Source organism: Engystomops pustulosus, chromosome 4, assembly GCF_040894005.1.
Source record: "Engystomops pustulosus chromosome 4, aEngPut4.maternal, whole genome shotgun sequence".
Lineage (NCBI taxonomy): Eukaryota > Metazoa > Chordata > Amphibia > Anura > Leptodactylidae > Engystomops > Engystomops pustulosus.
Genome location: NC_092414.1, coordinates 184,865,137 through 184,889,734, shown reverse-complemented (window position 1 = coordinate 184,889,734; position 24,598 = coordinate 184,865,137). Strand labels below are relative to the sequence as shown.

The window sequence follows — 24,598 nt, the reverse complement described above, 5'->3', positions numbered from 1 at the left end:
TACCCTATTTCTTGGCATGGTCCTCCACCATCTAATGGTTTTGAATGTCTTGGGCTGGTAAAATTGGAGCCCCAACTTCTTCTCAAACACTGCTTGACGATATCACCATTAAATACCAATCATTACACTTGGGGCCAGTGCAAATGTAGTGAGAAGTGGTTTCCATTTCCAGTGTTACATTACCATTTGTTGTTACTCATGTCTGGGCAGATTGATTGCTGGAAGAAGAAGAACTCTCTAGGTGTCATTCCAATTCTTCCACTAATCCTTAAGGGGGTAACCACATGTTCAGTTTTTCAGATGCAGTTTTTGAAGCCAAAAGCAGTTGTGGATCATAATGGGTAGCGACAAATAATGGAAAGGTGCTGCTCCTCCTCTATTTTCACTCCACTCCTGGTTTGGGCATCAAAAACTGCATCTGAAAAACTGAACCTGTGGTGGTCGCACACTTATGGCAGTTAATTGCGCTGATGTTGGAGTTATAGGGGCTCATTTACTAAGGGTCCGAACACCGCACTTACGTCGAGTTTCCTGAATATTTCCGTTTTGCGCCGAATCGCCCCGGGATTTTGTCGCACGCGATTGGATTGTGGCGCATCGGCCCCGGCTTTCACGCGACAGAAATTGGGGGGCGTGGCCCTTGGAAAACCCGACGGATTCGGAAAAACCGCAGAATTAAAAAAAAAAATTGTGTCGCAAAAATACACCGGAACAAAGGAGGTGAATTCCAGCCAACTCCGGCGGATTTCAGCGCAGCAGCGACACCTAGTGGACATCGGGCTGACAACCTTAGTGAATCCTGGCAGAACCCGAATCAGCGTCGGAGAATGCGCCGCTGGATCGCGACTGGACCAGGTAAGTAAATCTGCCCCATAGAATAGAAGACCAATAGCAGACCATTTTGACCATTTTGGTTCTGCTAACCGCTGTGATATTTGTTGCTTATGTCATGGATATTTTTGGACTACAATAAAGGAACTTTGTTTTATTTACAATCCCGAAAGAGTATTAGATCGTGCTGGACAATTGCCAAGTAGTAGACCATAGTTTGTGTAGAGACAAGACAGATCTTTCTTTTTAGATGGGATAGCCCTTTATTACCTGTGCCCTCTCCATAGCACCAAACATTATTCTATATGACTATATTGTTCTTTGTGCACTTGACGTTATGTAGATGGATCATGCAAAACATGGAAGGGAATGTTCCCATAGGCTTACTAGCGCAGTCATTAAGCGTGAATTATTTTACTCGTATAAAAGTACATTTTTACCTTGAAGACTTTCTTGAGATTTTAAAAGAGCTAAAATAATTCAAAGACAATTGTGAGGATGCTCAATAGTAGGAACAATCAAGTTCTCGCTAGCAATCAAGATTCCCTCCTAATGGGACGTGACTCAATTATACCTGGTGATTTTTGCCATCTCATTACGGCTCAAAGTATTCAGCACAGAACAGTCTCCAATGCGCTTCTTAATCCATAGCTCATACCCGATACGGGTATACAGAAGAAGCATGGCGGCAAGGGGCACCAAGAACAGGGCCACAAGGATAAAGATGGCATAGGCTCTACGCAGGGCGGCATCACTCCAGGACTCCAGGCAACAAACATGGTACAAATTGTAGAGCAAATCATATTTCACCTGCAAGACAAACATTTACAGATTCAGTCATCCATAAAGACACGGCCATATGCCAATCCCTGCCCAACCAGTTACTGTTTATCTAGATATTTCCCAATTGCCTCATTCATTGTGTCATTTTTTTCCCATCTAAAACAATAATGGGGCAAATTTACTTACCCGTCCTGTCGCAATCCCCACTGTGCATTGTCCTACCCCGGTTCGGAACTGCCGCGATTCACTAAGATCCTGCGTCCAATTTCCTGCATGTGTCGCTTCCCCGCTCAGGTCTGCTGGAGTTCACCTTCTTCTTCCCGGTGTATGTGAGTGCTGATCTTGCGACACAATTTGAATCTTAAATTCCGCGGTTTGTCCAAATCAATTGGGTTATCTGACGGCCACGCCCCCCGATTTGTGTTGCATGCAATCCAGCGCTGATGCACCACAATACGATCGCGTGAGCCAAAAACCCGGGGCAATTCAGTGCAAAACGGAAAAATGAGCGAAACCCGATGGAAATGTGGCTGCGGGACCCTTAGTAAATGTGCCCCAATGTGTATATAATAACAATACATCTAAATGGAAAAGCTTCTTCAGTCATCACAGAAACACATAAATTTACTTCTAATACAAACCTCCACTACAGTGTTGTAGAGGTCAGAATACATTGCAGCCATATGTACATATAGATGATAATTGTGCTCATTCCTGTGAATAAGTGCTTTGGGGTGGGGTTAAAGTAAACACAGATCTTTTCTAAACTGAGATCTAGAAAACTGCAAGTAATTGATACAGAAAAGTATATTTGAAAAATGTATAACTTATCCTTACAGAAACAATATCAATGATTTGCTGAAAGTGGACAACCCCTTTAAGTCATCTGCTTGTGGAAGTGCTGCAGGGGATGTGGATTAGCTAGCGAAACGGGCACTCAGAGCAGCTCTGGTAACGCCTCCCTTGAAGCTTTTCAGACTTACATATATATAAAATGCAGTTTTATAAGGGAAGGAATACAATAACCATAGGAACACAAGGCTGCAGTGTCTACGTATATCTCTACAAGTCAGTCGTGGAGGTTTATACTAAAAATACAATTACATTATAGATTTTCTTTATATCCTATTGGCTAAATCAGAACAATGGACAACCCACAGTAGTGTGAATGTAAGCAAAGCTGGTCCCTTACCTCTAATGTCTGTACATGCAGCATCGGTGACCCTACAACGATAGCGATAGTCCATACAAACCCTAAAAAGGAAAAGACAATGGTTTACATTAGAAGAAGAAAGCACATGCCCTTTAGTGGGTGGTATCAATAGGTAGATCTCAGAGGATGAGGATGTTGGTATTAAATGGGTGGATAGTAAGAACAATATGATATATGCCCAGGGTATACCAAAAATGTTTCAATAGTGGAAGTCTAAATGGTGTGTACCCCAAAGTTTCATATAGATATTTGGGGAGATTTATCAATTTGCCTAAGATTAAGAATGTGCTTAGTTGCCCAAGGCAACTAATTACAGCTCCCATTTAAAATATTCATGAGCACTGGTAAAATGAAAGATGATCTGTAATTGGTTGCATGGGCCACTAAGTACATTCTTACTCTTAGGCCGCTTGATAAATCTCCCCCAATGTGCAATCTACACTGTAGGTGATCGATTATCCAATAGCGGAGTCCCTCGATAGACTATGGTGACTGTATGTGGGTAAGAATATGCTTATTTAGCCTGTGCCAAAAATTGGCCTGTGTGTGCTCTGTTGTTGTCATGAACCTATTTACCTGGAAACGGGTAAATTGAGTGAAAACTACATTTTTTTGATATATGCACCATATACAGAAAAAATAGTATTATACATGGAGTGTGGCTAGGTATAAACAGCCAGACCTGCATAGTGGGGGAGGGGTAAGATGAGTGATATTTCACTGTCTGCAATGGCCTGCAGTTCACTAGAGACGAATCTGAGCAAAACAAGGGAACCAGAATCACCCCGGTCTTACCGAGCATCTTGTAGGCCCTTCTGTTGGTGTACTGCCTCTTCATTTTTAGCGGGTGGACAATCCCTTGGTACCTCTCCACTGCGATACAGGTCATGGTTAATGTACTGGCCACCACTGCTGTAGTTTGTATAAACGGAACCATCTTGCAGACAAATGGACCTGTGGAAGAAGATGTATGGGGTTAGTGCACTCAAATGAAGACATGACTTTATATTGACCTACTACATGCCATATTAGCTGCTTAATATTGATTAACTTCCCGCTGGTTTAACTCCTTATATATTGTATTTTATCTCATCTAATCTTCCCTACTAATTATTCTTCGAGGAGTCCTATGTAGAAAATCAAGTCTGGTACATTTACATTAAAAGTGATCCATATCAATTTAGTGCTTTATACTGTAAGTATTTCTCCACAGTGATAATGCAGCAAACATATGGGGGGTGGGGGCTAAGGTTTAAAAATATAGTGAATAAGAAGAAGGTATATCCACCAAAAATTACAGCCCTTTAGTGATCTATAGTACACCACAATCATCGCATGCTTACATTGAAGTAGCTTATGACCAATTCACACCTACAACTGCCTCTATAACCAGCAAGATATTGTCATGTGGTAAGAATCTCGAGATAGGAATGTTATATTACCACTGTACAATGTATTAGTTCGGCCTCACCTGGAATATTCTGTCCAGTTCTGGGCACTGGACCATAAAAAGGATGCCCTGGAGCTGGAGAGGGTTCAACGGTAAGGGGTATGGAGGGTCTCAGTTGTGAGGAAAGATAAAAACAACTAGATTTATTAAGTCTGGAAAAGAGACGACTACGAGGGGACATGATTAATTTATATAAATATATGAATGGTCCATACAAAAAAAAAAGATGGAAAGTTGTTTCAGATTAAAACAAATCAAAAGACGAGGGGGCACTGTCTCCATCTGGAGAAAACAAGGTTTAATCACCAGAGGCGACAGGGCTTTTTTACTATGAAAACTGTCAATCTGTGGAATAGCCTGCCTCAGGCGCTGGTCACAGCAGGGACAGCAGAGAGCTACAAGAAGGGTCTAGATTAGAGATGAGCGAACATACTCGTCCGAGCTTGATGCTCGATCGAGCATTAGCGTACTCGTAACTGCTCGTTGCTCGGACGAGTATTTCGCCCGCTCGAGAAAATGGCAGCTCCCGCCGTTTTGCTTTTTGGCGGCCAGAAACAGAGCCAATCACAAGCCAGGAGACTCTGCACTCCACCCAACATGACGTGGTACCCTTACACGTCGATAGCAGTGGTTGGCTGGCCAGATCAGGTGACCCTGGGATAGACTAGCCGCTGCCCGCGCTGCTCGGATCATTCTCTGTCTGGATGCCGCAAGGGAGAGAGCTGCTGCTGGTCAGGGAAAGCGTTAGGGTGTTCTATTAGCTTACTGTTAGGCAGGAGTGATTCTACAACAACCCAACAGACCTTGTTAGGGCTACAATAACGTTATACTTTTTTTTTTATTTGCTTGTGGCTGGGCTTGCTGGCACTAGTAGTGCAGCTAGTACCATATTGTGAGGAATTTGCAGGGGGACTTGCTACCGTTGTGTTTAGCTCTTAGTGACACACATATCCACCTCAAACACCAAAGTGGGAAAATTTATTAGGGGTTTGATTTCAATTAGGCACACTCTGCCAGTTTCCTTTTATTTTACGTTTATTTTTTTAATAACTCAGCGTCATCTCATCTGGCATAGCAGTGTGCTTTAATACTTGGCTAGAAAATAGCCATAGGAGAATCCAAACGGCTTACTTACGCCTACAGTAGCGTTATATATATTTGATTTCTGGTTGATCTGCTGGTGGCTGTAGTTGCTGCAGTGCATCTACTAGCAAATTGTGAGCAATTTGGAGTGAGACTTGCGACCACTGTGTTTTGCGCTTAGTGACGCACATATCCATCGCAAAGACCGAAGTGGGAAAATTTATTAGGGCCCGGGGTTGGATTTCAATTAGGCACAGTCTGCCATTTCCTTTTTTATTTTACGTTTATTTTTTTAATAACTCAGTGTCATCTCATCTGGCATAGCAGTGTGCTTTCATACTTGGCTAGAAAATAGCCATAGCAATAGGATAGCATCGTTTGGTTTTAAAAACTAAAAAACACACAAAAAAAAAAAACACAAAAAAAAGTTAAAAAAAAAATTAAAGTTATAACTCTCATTTTCAAAATGTTTAACCCGAGGGCTAGGGGTAGAGGACGAGGGCGGGGACGTGGGCGTCCAACTACTGCAGGGGTCAGAGGCCGTGGTCCTGGGCGGGGTGAGACACCACCTGCTGATGAGGGAGCAGGGGAACGCCGCAGAGCTACACTCCCTAGGTTCATGTCTGAAGTTACTGGGACTCGTGGTAGAGCACTGTTGAGGCAGAACAGTGCGAACAGGTGATGTCGTGGATTGCCGACAATGCTTCGAGCAATTTGTCCACCAGTCAGTCTTCCACGCAGTCCACCCATGTCCCCGAAATCGGCACTCCTCCAGCTCCTGCACCTCAGCCTCCTCCCCCCCAGTCTGCCCCCTCCCAGCAAAATTTGCCATTTGAACCGGCATACTCTGAGGAACTGTTTTCTGGACCCTTCCCACAGTCACAAACCACTTGTCCGGTTGCTGATGAGCAATTTTCCGATGCCCAGGTTTTCCACCAGTCGCAGTCTGTGGGTGATGATGACCTTGTTGACGTACTGGAAGAAGTGTGTAAAGAGGTGTCCGACGATGAGGAGACACGGTTGTCAGACAGTGGGGAAGTTGTTGTCAGGGCAGGAAGTCCGAGGGGGGAGCAGACTGAGGGATCGGAGGATGATGAGGTGACAGACCCAAGCTGGGTTGAGAGGCCGGGTGAACACAGTGCTTCTGAGACGGAGAACAGACCAGAACAGGTTGGAAGAGGCAGTGGTGGGGCCAGACGGAGAGGCAGGGCCAGAGCTGGTGCATCAGCGCCAAATGTGTCAACTAGTGAAGCTCCCGTGGCGAAGGGCTCCTGCGGCGAGGGCTAGATTTTCAGAAGTCTGGAGGTTCTTTAAGGAAACACCGGATGACCGACGGACTGTGGTGTGCCACATTTGCCAAACCAGGATCAGCAGGGGTTCCACCACTAATAGCTTAACTACCACCAGTATGCGCAGGCATATGAATGCTTAACACCCCACTCAGTGGCAACAAGCGCGTTCACCTCCGGCCGTGCACACCACTGCTCCTTCCCCTGTGTCAGCTGATAGTCAGCCCCCTGCCCAGGACCCTGCCACAAAAACCCCATCGTCGCCTCCACGATCCTCCACAGCATCCACCAGCGTTCAGCTCTCCATACCCCAGACGCTGGAGCGGAAACGCAAATATAGTGCAACCCACCCGCACGCCCAAGCCCTTAATGTGCACATCTCCAGATTGCTAAGCCTGGAAATGCTGCCCTATAGGCTAGTAGAGACCGAGGCCTTTCGCAGCCTCATGGCGGCGGCCGCCCCTCGGTATTCGGTCCCCAGCCGCCACTACTTTTCCCGATGTGCCATCCCAGCCCTGCACCAGCACGTGTCAGACAACATAACCCGTGCCCTGACCAACGCCGTTTCTGACAAGGTCCACCTGACCACGGACACGTGGACGAGTGCTGCCGGGCAGGGCCACTATATATCGCTGACGGCACATTGGGTTAACTTGGTGGAGGCTGGGACCGAGTCTGACCCTGCGGCTGGTCATATACTGCCGACGCCGAGGATTGCAGGGCCTACCTCGGTCCAGGTGTTTCAGGCCTACTATGCCTCCTCCTCCTCCCACCCCTCCTCCACCTCCTCCTCCGAACGACCATCCGTGGGCATGGCGCCATCAGTCGGTAGCTCTAGGCACAGCAGCAGTGCCGTCTCTAAGCGACAGCAGGCGGTGCTCAAACTGCTGAGCCTAGGCGATAAAAGGCACACCGCCCAAGAACTATTACAGGGCATCACGGCGCAGACTGATCTGTGGCTGGCACCGCTGAACCTGAAGCCAGGCATGGTTGTGTGTGACAACGGCCGTAACCTGGTGGCGGCTCTGCAACTCGGCAGACTGACACATGTGCCATGCCTGGCCCATGTGTTAAATCTGATAGTTCAGCGTTTCCTCAAGACATACCCCAATCTGTCTGATTTGCTCACGAAGGTGCGCCGCATCTGTGCGCATTTCAGGAAGTCCAGCACAGATGCTGCCACTCTCAGGGCAGCGCAGCGCCGCCTCCAACTGCCCGCTCACCGACTGTTGTGCGACGTGCCCACGAGGTGGAATTCAACACTGACCATGTTATCCAGAGTTTACCAGCAGCGCCGAGCGATTGTAGACTGCCAGATGTCAACTTCCACCAGAACTGGTAGTCAGGTCAGTCAGCTTCCTCAAGTCTACAATGAGGAGTGGACGTGGATGTCTGATATCTGTCAGGTGCTGAGTAACTTTGAGGAGTCAACACAGATGGTCAGTGGCGATGCCGCCATCATCAGCCTCACCATCCCGCTGCTTGGCCTGTTGAAAAACTCTCTGGTCAGCATGAAGTCGGAAGCTTTGCGCTCGTCAAAAGAGACGGGGGAAGAAGATTCCCTTGTTGATAGCCAAAGCACCCTTAGGTCTGTTTCTCAGCGCATATCGGAGGAGGTGGAGGTGGAAGAGGATGAGGAGGAAGAGGAGGAGAATGTTGGCGAGACATAAGAGGGGACCATTGTTGAGTCCTTCACTGTTGAGCGTGTATGGGCAGAAGAAGAGGAGTTGGAGGAGTTGGAGGAGGAGGAAATGGACAGTCAGGCCAGTGAGGGGAGTGAATTCTTACGCGTTGGTACTCTGGCGCATATGGCAGATTTCATGCTAGGCTGCCTATCCCGTGACCCTCGCGTTCAAAGAATTTATTCCAGCACCGATTACTGGGTGTTCACTCTCCTGGACCCACGGTACAAGCAAAATCTTTCCACTCTCATCCCTGGAGAGGAAAGGAGTGTGAGAATGCATGAATACCAGCAGGCCCTGGTGCACAAGCTGAAACACTATTTCCCTTCTGACAGCGCTAGCGGCAGAGTGCGTAGTGCTGCGGGACAAGTAGCGAGGGAGAGTAGGCGAGCAGGCAGCTTGTCCAGCACTGGCAAGGGTACGCTTTACAAGGCTTTTGCCAGCTTTATGTCACCCCAGCAAGACACTGTCACCTGTCCCCAGTCTCGGCAGAGTAGGGCTGATCTTTACAGAAAGATGGTGAGGAAGTACGTAGCTGACCATACCATCGTCCTAAATGATCACACAGCTCCCTACAACTACTGGGTTTCAAAGCTGGACATGTGGCACGAACTGGCGCTGTACGCCTTGGAGGTTCTTGCCTGCCCTGCCGCTAGCGTCTTGTCCGAGCGGGTTTTCAGTGCAGCTGGTGGCATCATCACCGATAAGCGTACACGCCTGTCGACTGACAGCGCTGACAGGCTGACGCTTATCAAGATGAATAAAGCCTGGATTTCTCCTAATTTCCAATCTCCACCAGGTGAAGGAAGCTCAACCTGAATAATTTATCCACTCCTCCTCCTCCTCATTTTCCTCCTTCTCCTCCTCTTTGTACAGTAAAGCAGAGGAAACTGGCTATTTTTTGACAGGGCCCACTGGCTCTAGCTATAGTACTTTATGCATTTAATTTTTATGGAGGGCCACCGACCCGGTCCTCTGTTTTAAACAATTTTTGGGAGTGCCACATACAGGCACTCAATCTATTCCATTTTTCTGGAGGGCCACCTACCTGCTCCTCTGGTTTGAAAACTTTTTTGGACTGCCACATACAGGCACTCAATCTATTCAATTTTTCTGGAGGGCCACCTACCTGCTCCTCTGGTTTGAAAACTTTTTTGGACTGCCACATACAGGCACTCAATCTATTCCATTTTTCTGGAGGGCCACCTACCTGCTCCTCTGGTTTGAAAACTTTTTTGGACTGCCACATACAGGCACTCAATCTATTCAATTTTTCTGGAGGGCCACCTACCTGCTCCTCTGGTTTGAAAACTTTTTTGGACTGCCACATACAGGCACTCAATCTATTCCATTTTTCTGGAGGGCCACCTACCTGCTCCTCTGGTTTGAAAACTTTTTTGGACTGCCACATACAGGCACTCAATCTATTCAATTTTTCTGGAGGGCCACCTACCTGCTCCTCTGGTTTGAAAACTTTTTTGGACTGCCACATACAGGCACTCAATCTATTCCATTTTTCTGGAGGGCCACCTACCTGCTCCTCTGGTTTGAAAACTTTTTTGGACTGCCACATACAGGAACTCAATCTATTCAATTTTTCTGGAGGGCCACCTACCTGCTCCTCTGGTTTGAAAACTTTTTTGGACTGCCACATACAGGCACTCAATCTATTCCATTTTTCTGGAGGGCCACCTACCTGCTCCTCTGGTTTGAAAACTTTTTTGGACTGCCACATACAGGCACTCAATCTATTCAATTTTTCTGGAGGGCCACCTACCTGCTCCTCTGGTTTGAAAACTTTTTTGGACTGCCACATACAGGCACTCAATCTATTCCATTTTTCTGGAGGGCCACCTACCTGCTCCTCTGGTTTGAAAACTTTTTTGGACTGCCACATACAGGCACTCAATCTATTCAATTTTTCTGGAGGGCCACCTACCTGCTCCTCTGGTTTGAAAACTTTTTTGGACTGCCACATACAGGCACTCAATCTATTCCATTTTTATGGAGGGCCACCTACCTGCTCCTCTGGTTTGAAAACTTTTTTGGACTGCCACATACAGGAACTCAATCTATTCCATTTTTATGGAGGGCCACCTACCTGCTCCTCTGGTTTGAAAACTTTTTTGGACTGCCACATACAGGCACTATCCAAATTGAATTGTCTCCATAGCAGCCTCCACACGTTGTCTCCATTGCTTCCTCCAAAAGTCGTCCATATAGCTGCCTCCATACATCGTCCCTTTATCAAACGAGGTGTGTCAGGCCGAAATTTGGGTTGTTTTCATGGATTCCACATCAAAGTTGTTAACTTTGTCGCCACCCTGCTGTGTTATCCACAAAATACACTGGCAAACTTTTACCATTTACGGATATTATTTCAGCGCTTCTTGCGCATCTGTTTACATTCCCCTCACCCGCCATATCCTAAACTTATAAGAACGCTACTACACTTGATCTTATACAAAAGGTTCTTAGAAGTGCTGTTTGGGGAGTAGCCTAGAGACAGGGGCTTGGATTGGCGAAAGCTCGCCTGGCAGCGGAGCGCCAGCTCCATGCCAAGAACCAACTAACATAGTTTTAACTGCAGCACCTTTAATCTACTACTAGTTCACTGCCTCCATACATGGCCGCCTTATCAAACGAGCTGTGTCAGGCAGAATTTTGGGTTGTTTTCATGGCTTCCACAACAAACTTGTTAACTTTGTCGCCACCCTGCTGTGTAATCCTCAAAATATACTGGCAAACTTTTACCATTTACGGATATTATTTCAGCGCTTCTTGCGCATCTGTTTACATTCCCCTCACCCGCCATATTCCAAACTTATAAGAACGCTACTACACTTAACTTGGTGCAGGCTGGGACCGAGTCTGACCCTGGGGCTGGTCATATACTGCCGACGCAGAGGATTGCGGGGCCTACCTCGGTCCAGGTGTTTCAGGCCTACTATGCCTCCTCCTCCTCCCACCCCTCCTCCACCTCCTCCTCCTCCGAATTACCATCCGTGGGCATGGCGCCATCAGTCGGTAGCTCTAGGCACAGCAGCAGTGCCGTCGCTAAGCGACAGCAGACGGTGCTCAAACTGCTGAGCCTAGGTGATAAAAGGCACACCGCCCAAGAGCTATTACAGGGCATTCCACATCAAACTTGTTAACTTTGTCGCCACCGTGCTGTGTAAGCCACAAAATATACTGGAGAACTTTTTTCATTTACGGATATTATTTCAGCGCTTCTTGCGCAGATGTTTACATTCCCCTCACCCGCCATATCCCAAACTTATAAGAACGCTACTACACTTGATCTTATACAAAAGGTTCTTAGAAGTGCTGTTTGGGGAGTAGCCTAGAGACAGGGGCTTGGATTGGCGAAAGCTTGCCTGGCAGCGGAGCGCCAGCTCCATGCCAAGATCCAACAAACATAGTTTTAACTGCAGCACCTTTAATCTACTACTAGTTCACTGCCTCCATACATGGTCCCCTTATCAAACGAGCTGTGTCAGGCAGAATTTTGGATTGTTTTCATGGCTTCCATGTTAACTTTGTCGCCACCCTGCTGTGTAATCCACAAAATATACTGGCAAACTTTTATCATGTACCGATATTATTTGAGCGCTTCTTGCTCACCTCCTTTGGTTCCTCTCTGCCACCCATTGGTTTGAAGCCTGAGTCCATTTAGGGTATGTCGCCATGCCACTCTCTAGCCTTCCGCTGCTGCCGCTGCCTCTGCATGCCGTCCCCTATAGTGTCAGGGTCAATTATTGGATGTTTTAGATGCTATCTAGCTTCATTCTGTCACTCTGTCATGGCCATGCTGTTGCCCATAATTTTGGCATAATGGTGCGATTAAGCAGCCTCAGAGGCATCCATGCATGCTGCCCCTGCTGTTTCCTGTCCATTTCCGTGGTGTTTCCATCCTTTTCTGAGGTTCCCAGGTGTTTGGCCAAGCTTCCCTGTGCAGAGCCTTGGTCCCCTTGAAAAATGCTCGAGTCTCCCATTGACTTCAATGGGGCTCGTTACTCGAAACGAGCACTCGAGCATCGGGAAAAGTTCGTCTCGAATAACGAGTACCCGAGCATTTTAGTGCTCGCTCATCTCTAGTCTAGATGCCTTTTTACACCTAAATAACATTGATGGTTATGTTATATAGAACCGTTTCCCCTAAATCCCATCCTCCTCCAATCCCTTTCCTTTCTTGGTTGAACTTGATGGACAAGTGTTTTTTTTAAACCATATAAATTATGTCTGGGCTTTTCATTACACTCTCTGTTTAAGAAGAAAATAACAGAAACTAAAAACAAAGAGTTAACAGAAGGTCTACTGTTCACCTCCCATTCCTCATCTTCCCTTATTTTCCGTTACACAATTATTAATAGTGGGAAAAAATACACCGATTCGAGCGCTATTTTATCCACTATTAATAACTGAAGGACGATTGGATCCTGTCAAATGTGAATTTAGCCTGATTCTGTTTCTTAACATCTGCAGGCACCTTGGAGGCTCCCAGATTGTAAGCCAAATCTACCAAAGTCCCATCATTTGGGCAATTTGATCTAATATATGGTGTATAGCCAATATAATGGCTTTATATACACACACATATACAGGTGGTCCCCTACTTAAGGACACCCGACTTACAGACAACCCATAGTTACAGACGGACCCCTCTGGTGAAGCTCTGTGGATGCTTTACTATAGTCCCAGATTGCAATGATCAGCTGTAAGGTGTCTGTAATGAAGCTTTATTGATAATCCTTGGTCCCATTACAGCAAAAAATGTTTAAACTCCAATTGTCACTGGGGCCAAAATTTTTTTTGTCTGGACCTACAATTCTAAAATACGTAGTTTCGACTTACATACAAATTCAAATTAAGAACAAACCTCTGGACCCTATCTTGTACGTAACCCGAGGACTGCCTGTATATATATATATATTTGTACACACACATATATATCCTTCCTTGTGCTATAATAAAACTGGCTGAACAGCTTATAAAGATGTAATAAATGGATATGATAAGAATCTGGGAGCTCCGGTAGAGGAAGAACTAGATGTTTGCTCTCTGCAATATCAGTACCACACAAAGATAGGCATCAGTTAGTTCTTGGAAATGTCTGTTTTATTTCATTCTATAAATTGGAAAGTTTTAACAAGACCAGAATCTCAAGTCTACATTTCTACCAGTTCTGATGTACTGAATGGAAAGGTTAATTCATGCATTTTTTTTCTTTACTTCATGAAGGCAAATTTATCCTTATCCAGGAATTGCTGTCTTTGAGTTTAATGCAGCCATAAATGTAGAATACCAAATCAAAATAAATAAAAACCTCTTTGGATGATTTATAGAACCTAAAGTAGTTTTGACTTTTACTTTAAAGCACTTTTATCAACGCATAGAAAGTTATATATGAGAAGTTTGTAGTAAACTCTATTTAACAAATCTGTGTTCTTAATATCAAAAACTTTGCTAATCCTTCTTTTCCAATGCTTTAACAAAGCGTTGCTAAGGAGTGCCCATATAATGTGGAATGTCACTGACCAGCAACATTCCTATTATAAACTACTTTTTACACTACAACTGTTTCTTCCCATTGGCTGAGATATATTCTATATAAGCTCTGAATAATCTACAAAGTAATTGTGTATAAACAATGTAATATATTTGGTAGGGCAAAGCAGAGAGAGTACAGAAGCCTTCTGATCATTGATATAGGTATCCATAGATTTGAGAGTTCCTGCTGCAGATGCAATTGTTTAGCATAAGCAACATTCTGTTCGAGTGTTGCTAAGGAGAACTTCACATGAAGTTTTATTTTACTAATAACATACTGATTTGATTAGAAGTATGTCATTTATTATCCTCCCCTACAAAATATATTTTTTATCTTAAATTATAGAAATTTCTAAAAAGATGGTTAGGGCTATACAATTACTTTGACCTATTTTCATATCAAAACGTACTAATGTTTCTAAAACAAAAATGTTTCTAAAAAATATATATATATTTAGCGGTTAAAATTTTTTTTCATATATTTTATGCCATATATTCTCCTTTGGTACCAAAACAAGTCTCTATTAGTTTGATGTTTTATGAAAAACAATAAAAAATTGCAAACTTTTACATTTTCTTAAAGGAAACCTACCAACTAAGGTAAATTTGGTGGCAGGTTCTCGTAATCTATTCTAAGCTACTTCTTTTTTTATTAAAACTTTTTGTGCTTCAGATCCTCTGAAAACTTGAGCATGCAGCTCGAAGAAGCTGTACGGCCTCATCTGAGAAGCCAGAGCTACTGAGTATTCTCAGTACTCCAGGACCTCAGAGGAGTGTACGCTGAAGACAGGAGGGTGGGAGGGATTGAAAGAGGCTACTGGGGCGTGGAGTAGCCGTAGCTCCAAGGTACAGCTACTCTGTGCCCCAGTAGCCTCTTAAGAAAATTGTGATATATCTTAGATAAAAGTTTTTTGAGGATCTGGGTCACAAAAAGTTTTATTAAAAAAAAAATTAGACTAGAATACTTTACAGGAACCTAACGTAAAAAAACAACTGTTAGTGATGCACAATTCACCACTCGGCGCTACCCACAGTTCGAGACTGTTCCAAAAAAGTCTCACATAAAATCAAAAAAGAGGAAAAGATAGTTCTTTGCTCTGACCAGAGCTCCAAATGATTTTCTATACGACTCTTCTCCTGGACTATCCAATCTTCCTTTGCCGTTGAACAGCTCTACTCCACAGATCCTCCTGATAAAAATAGGCCACCATTCAGACCAACACCATCGCATTTTTCACTCTTCCTTCATTTATTTTATTTATTAATATTGCTGGAAGAAATACGCGTACAGATGGTGTAGTAGTGTGTTCTAAAAAGTTTAAAATTTATTCCAATACATTATACTCACAAAGTAGACATGAAAATGTGCATATCAAGATTGTATAACGGGATGGCAGCCTCATATGCCCGCCTGACCCTGGGTTTCGCCAACATGGCTTCTTCTGGGGTGTTGCACAGGATCTGTGGAGTAGTGCTGTTTATCTGCAAAGGAAGATTGGATAGTCCCGGAGAAGAGTCGTATAGAAAATCATTTGAGCAAACAACTCTCCTCTTTTTTGATTACAGGAACCTGTCACCAGGACAAGGGGGCATCCTCTATGCCTAGAGGAGAGGCGATTTTACCATCAACATAGACAAAGGTTCTTTACTGTAAGAGCAGTGAGACTATGGAACTCTCTGCCGCAGGAGGTTGTTATGGCGGACTCTATGTACATGTTCAAGAGAGGCCTGGATGCCTTTCTGGAGAGAAAAAGTATCACGGGTTATGGGGATAAAACATTTATTTAATTCTTAAAGGTTGGACTTGATGGACTTGCGTCTCCTTCCAGCCTTATATACTATGATACTATGATACTATGCTACCAAATCTACCTTAGTAGGTAGATCTGTGGTGGTAGGTTTCCTTTAATGTTTCATATGAGATTTAAGACAACTCTTTTTATCAATTATTTTATACCAAAAACAATAAATCTATGTATCAAGAGAGAGAAAGCGGTGCAGGCTCTAGGCTACCCAAAATTAATGTCCCTGCCTGCTTGTCAGGCCCTGCGCTATAAAAAAGTTGCAACTGGACAACAGTCTCTACTCTGGATCAAACAAATTAGCTTCTCCTGTCCAATGAAAAATGCGGGAGGGTGCTTACAGAGGTAGGTTTTAAAAGTACATTGTATATTACAGAGATACCTTTGTAGTAAGTACATTGCATATTACAGAGATACCTTTGTTCTCAAGAGAAGTCTGAGGCTGGCCTACATCAAAGTTTGGCCCAGAAACAAATATATTTGTACATATTAAAAATATTTTAAATGTTAAAATTACAATCTGTACATCTTAAAAGGATCCCTTAGAAATAAACTATTCTATAATGTGTCCCACTAGCAAACTTAGTAGTGAGTACTTCATTTCATTGCAGCGTCACCACAGGGGAGACCAGGATTTTATAAGGCTGGAGGATATTTGAAATTCAGCGAAACCTTAATATTTAATCCTGTCACTTTGAATATGTATTCCAAGATATGATTTCCTTGATAACACAGGGATCACTGCTGGAAGCAACGAGTAAATCATTATGTCCAAATACCTCTAACACACGGAGACCTGAGCAGATGATAACACTACGGCAGAGTGGAATATAAAAAAATCCAACTAAATATTTTATCCTGCCCCAGTGTATTAGAACAATGCAGATAGATGTATGTTTTTTTAAAATATATTCTCTAAATATTTAATATATACCATATATAATATCTATCAGTGAAACCTCAAAGTGACAGGATTTTCATGCTATAACATTGTGCTATGCACGCTGAAGATAAACAGGATTACAAGCTCTGACCCTCAGGCTCTCGGTTATTAAGCCCCTTCTCATATTTCTTCACCTGTACAGAGAATGTATTATCCATATTACAGGAAGGATATAGAAATAAGTAGGTCAGATCCTATTGTAGCTACTGCAGAATTTCAAAGAGATATATGCAAATCTAAAAATGTAAAGTTTGTATAAGGAGGTCTTTATTGTCATTGAATAAAAACGTCCACCTCTGACCCTGTGCCATTAGTGCTGTGATCAATGCTGTGAGAAGGGGATGGGGTTTGACATTGACCCCTGGGACAAACCAGGTCTTTTAGTTGTGCAGAGGTCAATGAAAGACCAGAAGACATAGGAGACCTAGGTGGGCCACATCTCGCAGAACATTTTTACATTAGGCCTGATGGTTACAATCTTTCACTATACACTGTGCGTTCTAAGACCTTTACATTATGCTGCTTAAGCTACATTTGGACGTCTGCTTATTACATACATCAAGAGCCGGTACTTTCTTGATGTATCACACTGCGAAAATGCAGCGGTGGGCATATCATACGCCGATATGATAAATGTCTCCGACATTGAGGTTGTCCGAGACTTCTTAAAAAAACAAAAGGTGGCCGGAGAGGGCTGCTTAAAAAAAATAAAGGTGTACTTACCCTTCGGTGCCCTCCAGGTGTCTCGCGCTGCTGTGGCTCCGATCCGCGCACCATGTAAACAAACATGGCCGTGGCAGTGCCAGCCATGCCCACCCATCCTTATTCACAGCATTGTATATGCGGGATGGATGGTTGTTGGATCTGGTCGGAAGCTGAATCCAGCACTGTTCCCTCGGCCATGTTTGTTAACATTGCACGCGGACCGGAGCGATAACCGGAAGGTAAGTACATCTTTATTTTTTTAAGCAGCCCCCTCCCGGTCACCTTTTGTTTTTTTAAGAAGTCTCGGGCAACCCCTTTAAATCCCTTTCCCTTTGTCCATCAAACAGGAACATATGATATCTGTGATGGGTGATACATAGCTCTACATAGCTTACAGACTCATGTATAGAAATTGTGGGGGAGATTTATCATACGCCGGTGCAATAGAGGCCACACTCATCCCCAACCAACTGGATACATCAAGAGACTTAGGGCTGGCGTAGAAGCGCGGATAAATCTCCCCCTGTGTCTCTCCGGAAAGATTTACAGTATTGATAGGCAACCATTTCAACGTTAGATAGAGAGATAGAAGCAGAAAGAAAAAGAACAGGTAAGAAACTGTAATCCAATACATGGTGAACTATAGTACTGCCTGACGTATTCCTTCATTGTGAAAACTATAGTACAAGGCCTCCATTATTCACATAAACTACAAATTTATAAATTATGACTGATACACACAGTGTTGGACTGGGTTTCCTTAGGCCCACCAGAGAAAATCAATCTGGGGCCCACTCTTCATCAACCCTAAGGAAATATACTCTAGTAGCCTTCAAATTATGTTGTTTTCTGATGGACCTCAGGGCCCACCGGAGGATCCTCTTGTACTCGGGTGGGCCAGTCCGACACTGGATACACAGGTACATAAATGTAAGAGAAGTCTATAGAGTATAACAACTCTATCTGAAGATGAGATTTCTATGGTGTTCGAATAGGGTTCCACAGAATATATTCGGAGACAAACTATTCAGCTCTATATTCCACACAATTGGGAATACACATCAATATGTGCATTTTTTTCCATCATAAATCACAAAATGACCCATATATATGCAATAAAAAGGAAATAGAGGCTGAAAAAACAATAATAGATCTGGAGACTGGGTGATAAAACAAGTATGAAGTGGTAAAATGTGTTAAATGTCTATTTCTTCTTTTCTTGAAATATATTGCTCCTGACAGATTTATAATCACATAAAAAGCCTTGGCTCATACTTCCAGTTCTTAGCCAAGTTTGGAAGATGCAGAGTTTTAATAAAATTATTCTTAGCTTGTCTGGCTGATGAATTATACTGGGTCACCACTAAAACTTTCTCAAAGCAGAGTCCATGCAGATGCAGATAAATGCTGTCATATGCTAATTCCATCTTCCTCAACCCACAGTATTTTCTCCATCTCCGTCTATTTTCTCCGTCTGCATTGTTGAATTAAAAGATTGTTTAGAGGGGTAATGGGTAGAGATGAGCGGACATGATGATCATGCAGAAATCTACTTTGAAGTGAGATAGATGTAAATTGATTGTATAAATTCTAGGAGAAGGGGAGTTTAACACTGAAGTCAATGTAAGGAGCTCTGAATGCCTTTTCCTATGTGATGGACATCATGCAACTGACTTCAGGAGATCTGGTTAGTGATGTTTCTGGATGTAGGACCTTCAATTACAGTGACGGGAGCTTTCTGAGGAGGAGAGAGCTTGACTTTAGTGTTAAAATCTCCGCCTACTTGACTTTATAAAACCAGTTTACATCTCACTATGTAAACAATCTGGAAGATGTGCAGCTGCTTGACAACATACTGGCAGTGGTTTATTAGGTCATTTTCTGCTGACAGGTTCCCTTTAAGATTATTTTTCCTACCTAAAAAATCCACATATCTAATACCCAACATTTAAACGTTTATCCATTTTGGACAATCTTTGTTAAGGCAGGCGTGGAAAAAAATGTGATAATGCGTTCCAGAAAAAGGAGCATTAATAGAAGTGTAGCAGAACAACCACCCCAAACATACAGCCAATGTCATGAAGAACTATCTTCAACATAAAGAAGAACTTAGAAGAAATAGTATGGTTCCCACAGAGCATCAATCTTCACATCATCAAAGCCTGTCAAGACTTGCACAAAGAGACAGAAGGATTTGAGCCTACATATACAGAAGACCTGTGGTTAGTAGTCCGAGATGTTTGGAACAACCTCCCTGCTGAGTAGTTCCTTCAACAACTACATGTACAGGTGTATATAAAAGAACTGAGGCAGTTTCCAAGGCAAAAATGTGTCACGAGAAAGCATTCTCATTCTACATCTGTTACATACATATGTATATTGCATGGACATGCCATGTCCCCTGGAGAGAGAATTACACTTTGATGTGTTCTTGATCATCGCCCGGCTCCTAAACCTGTGTAAAGGGTCCTCGGTATCTATATTTTATTGGAAACTGGACTTGCATCAATATTACGCCTGCATGCTATCCCAGACCCCTACTTTTGGTGGACCCTCAGGAAATTCTGGTGGTAGCAGCTGTAACTACACTCCGATTATTGATTATCAGTTATCGATTCTGTCAAAGACTTCCTTTGATGCATATCAGAAGGAATCACTGGAGACTGAGTGGTTTCTCGTAAGATGATAATTACAGATCTTTGTTGTAAGAATTGGGGGAAAGTCGAAATCTTTCATGTGAAGAGGTGTATAAAATGTATGCGGTTTTCCTACTGCTATGTTTACGACAGGGTCCTAAATCAGTAGACCAGCTTAATGATTATCTAGACACAAACACTGGCAAGAGCTGAGTAACATCTACAGTTATGGTGGCAGACTGCTTATTACTTACTGGTAAACACTTGCTATGAGGTAAGTTCTTCAGATCTCTTAACGTTTATGGGAATAAGGCCAGGAAGCTTAGGATTCACTGTTCAATTGAATTTCACCACTAGAGATATACAACATTGTTGTGTGGTACTAATCATACGCCCATCACAAATATTATCTGTACCCTAGATGTTCATTATTCCAAGACCCAATTTTCTGATGGCATACAAACTGCATTAACATTAGTTTTTTTTTTAATTACAAAGTGGGTCATTGGGGCACATTTACTAAGGACCGTGCAACAGTTTTCTGTCGGACTTTGCATGTTCTTTCTAGTGCAAACTAAATGCACAGGTATGTAAGAAGGGTCCACGGCATATTTGTGCCGCATGCCTGCACTATGCTTCATTCCTGCACATAAAGTGGCATTCTGGTGCTCAGTCGGACCGTGCTCAAGATTCATCATTCAAAGTTAGACAGAATTGTGTTGCACATCCAATGTTAAAGGTGCACCAAAAAAAAAAGTTGGTGCACTCTGTCTGGGCAGTGCAGGGGGGCAACAGATTCACGAAGAACATGCGCCAGACTGCACTGTTTTTAGTAAATGTCCCCCAATCTCTACAGACAATGCAAGTTCTACTCCAGCTGCAGGACTTTTTAATTTGAAATTTATGAATTGCATAATCGATACGGGTGACCTTTGAGATTTAAAGTGAATCATAAAGAAGAATCAATCGCTCTTAAAGGTAGATCTTTAGAGGAATTTATTATAGACAATCAAGTGACCTTTCTGATCATATTGCAGAGTAATAAGAGATGTGCAATGGAGGTGGAAGACGCGATGGCCATATCCAATGTCACATGTTTATTCTGGGGGTTGTAGATAATGAGCTCTTCTGATAACCATACAACTTGAACTCCTTACACCCTATAAATAAAATGTATTCCTCTCTATATATGGCAAAAGAGAACAGCTTCTCTAGAGTATGTTTAAGAAAAATGCACTGTGATTTCAAAATTACCTTTATTATTTCTGTCCATTATATTGTTTCTGAGAAATTCCCATTTCAGTCTGTATGCTAATGAGGCGGTTGGAGCACCTAAAGTGTGCTCTCTGAACCCGGAGCACTGCTATCCCTACCTGGACCCCTACTCTCTCCATCAGATTTGTCTTGTGAGAAGCATAGCATGAAACATTGAAAAAAAGGTTATGATTTAGGCAGTGCTACAAATGTGGAAGACATGACCCCAGGTGCACCAACTGCCTCATTAGCATAAATTAAATTGGGAATATCTTGAAAATTGCACAATGGACACAAATATAAAAGGAACAGTAGGTTGGATATCCCAGTGCATTTCTCTACAACATTCTGCCAGACATTCTACAACTTGGTAGACTCCCTTTAATCAAAAAGTATTACCTTATTATAAGACAAGTCGCACCATATAAGTTGTACGTATATAATAGGCCTACTATGTGTTGTCCCTTCCAGGAGTGGATCCGAAGTAACCATGATTATACTACCACAATACTCAATGGTATCAGAATTCATCATTGTAATATTTCAATTATTCCGGTTTGGCTGGATTTTGAATAGAATTTAGAATCCTTTTATATCCCAGTTATAGGAAAAATTACTTTCGGGAATGTTCTCTAGAGATACCAGTTCTATTATTAGAGGTATATGGCATCTAATTTATGTCTAAGCTTAACTTTTTAACTTCTTTTTCAACAGAGATAATAAAACTTTCCCCAAATACAATGTTCTGTATAAATCTGTCGTGGGCTCTGAAGTGTGCAGTTAGGGATCCTTTGTCAGACAGATGCAATTTACCGTTCACAGCGGGGCTGAGCAGTGAATATAAGTTCTGTATCTGTATTCTCCAAGTTATAAATAGTGTCCCACGTATTGATGTCTCTCTACTGAAGTTCCTTTTCTTATGAATGGGCTCCATCTTTTACCTATTATTTGGCCACAGTTAACATTTATTACGGTTAATGACCCATGAACTGGTTGTAGCTTAGCACTTTTTAGCTGATGATAAGTTTCTTTCTGTGGAAATGCCCCTTGGATCACCACTTTTGAGATGAAGGACCTGAAAAAACTCTATCATCTTATAAATGTAATACTACATTGTTTCTTTCTGTGTAATCTCTACACAACTACAGAAACTAATGTAAAATTGATTCATTTGGATGTTTCTTTCTTCCAGCCCACTGATTTGAAAGAGCAGATTGTAATTCTGTATTTGTCCAGTGGGGGCACTGTAGGGAAATTAACCAGTTAGTGGATGGTTTTCCATAGATATCAGTTGATTGCTGGGATCCCTGATATCATCTTATAGTAAAGGTTTCCTTTTAACCCCTTAATGACTTGGCCTTTTTTAGTTTTTTCACTTCCATTTTTCACTAACCAACTTCAAAAATCTATAACTTTTTTATTTTTCCACATAAAGAGCTGTGTTATGGCTTATTTTCTGCATAATAAATTGCACTTCATAGTGACGGTATTTAATATTCCATGGCGTGTACTGGGAAGCAGGAAAGAAATTCCAAATGCAGTGAAAATGGTGAAAAAACATTTGCAACGTTTTCTTGTGGGCTTGAATTTTACAGCTTTCACTCTGCATCCCAAATGACATGTCTACTTTATTTTTTTGGGTCACGTGGATACCAAATTTGTATAGGTTTTATAATGTTTTCATAAATTTAAAAAAATTTAAACCTCCTGTACAAAATATCTATTCTATTTTGCCATCTTCTGGCGCCAATAACTTTTTCATACTTTGGTGTACGGAGCTGTGGGTAGTGTCATTTTTTGCGAATTTTGATGGCGTTTTCATTGCTATAATTTTTGGGACTGTGTGACCTTTTGATCACTTTTTATTAATTTTTTTATATTTTTCAAAATGGAAAAAAAAATGCCATTTTCGACTTTGGACGCTATTTTCCGTTACCGGGTTAAACACAGTGAAAAACCGTTATTATATTTTGATAGATCGGGCATTTTCGGACGCGGCGATACCTGATGTGTTTATAATTTTTACTGTTTATTTATATTTATATCAGTAGGGAAAGGGGGGTGATTTGAATTTTTAGGTTTTTTATTATATATATTTTTTTTAACTTTTTTTAATACTGTATGGCAGTATATGTGGATTTTACTCCCCATTCATTACAATGTGCAATGTTTTCGAGGTGAAAACACCCGCGATCGGTGCTAGCACTATGCAATATGCAGCAAAGACTTACCGGCTATGGAGAGGGCTCGGCCCGTGAGCCCTCTCCATGCACCGGGACCCGTCGGAAAGGGGTTAACATGTTGGTAATATCCAAGTTCATATAATTAAAGGAAACCTACCCATTTGATTTGATGCATATGAAGCAAACATACCTTGAGAATGGTGTTGCTACACAGATGCAGGATCATATCTTGGTTAATCCATGAGCTGAGTGGTTTTGCTGAAAAAACAATGATACCATTCAGGACCTTGGGACATTCTATAGTCCTGTGTAGCATGCTAGGGGTTATACAGGTGAAGTCCCAGCTGGGAAGCTGCTCCTGAGTCCATCGTCAGGTTAGATCAATAAATAGAAACGAGGAGCTGAGAGGAAGAGAGGATTAGCCATTGGGGCTCATTTACTAAGGGGCCGTTGGACGCATTTTTGTCCGGTTTCCTGAACATTTCCGTTTTGCGCTGAATTGCCCCGGGATTTTGGCGTACGCGATTGGATTGTGTCACATTGGCGCCGGCTTTCACGTGACAGAAATCGGGGGGCTTGGCAAACCGCAGAATTTAAAAAAGAAAATGTGTCGCAAGATCAAGCACTCACATGCACCAGGAACAAGCAGATGAACTCCGGCAGACCGCGGCGCAGAAGCGACGAATACAGGAACTCGGGCGCGCTATCTTCCTGAATCACGCCGGACCCGAAGCAGGATTACGATAGGACCAGGTAAGTAAATCAGCCCCATTAAGTCAGTTAAAGGGGTTGTCTGGGAATGAATTTTTTTTATATGCATAAGATTTGGGTGGAGACCTTTAAAATTAAAATTTATGATTTATATTCCTGGACAACTCGGAAATCTACTGTCAGGAATCTATTTACTCCCCAAGATCCCCAATCCCAATACAGTTTTTATTATTTTACCTTGAAGTCATGTAGTAGACTGTGAGCTCCAGTCTCCCGGTAGGCTTTGCACAGCCACCTCCACTATGCCGCCTATGAACTCAGAACGCCGTGGCAAGATGTGTGAAGGCGTAGAGGCTCCAGGGGCTTAGAGAAGCCGGCAGAGGACCTGGCGCTTCTGTGCATGCGCAATCTCCCTTATGGCCGGCAATGCACCAGAGGCCACTGCTCCTGGAGGGTACTTCACTTCATAGTAATTAGAATTAA

General features: G+C 42.9%; 1 protein-coding gene across 1 annotated transcript in view; it reads right to left on the bottom strand.

The window, feature by feature from the left end:
- LOC140125722 (pyroglutamylated RF-amide peptide receptor-like) overlaps window positions 1-24,598 on the bottom strand; it is a 76,477-nt gene that overhangs the window by 13,616 nt on the left and 38,263 nt on the right. The window contains exons 2-4 of the mRNA XM_072144572.1: window positions 3,623-3,781; window positions 2,807-2,868; window positions 1,406-1,641 (exon numbers count right to left, since the gene is read on the bottom strand). Of these exons, the coding sequence (XP_072000673.1) occupies window positions 1,406-1,641; window positions 2,807-2,868; window positions 3,623-3,781 (457 nt within the window). The remainder of the gene's footprint in view (window positions 1-1,405; window positions 1,642-2,806; window positions 2,869-3,622; window positions 3,782-24,598) is intronic.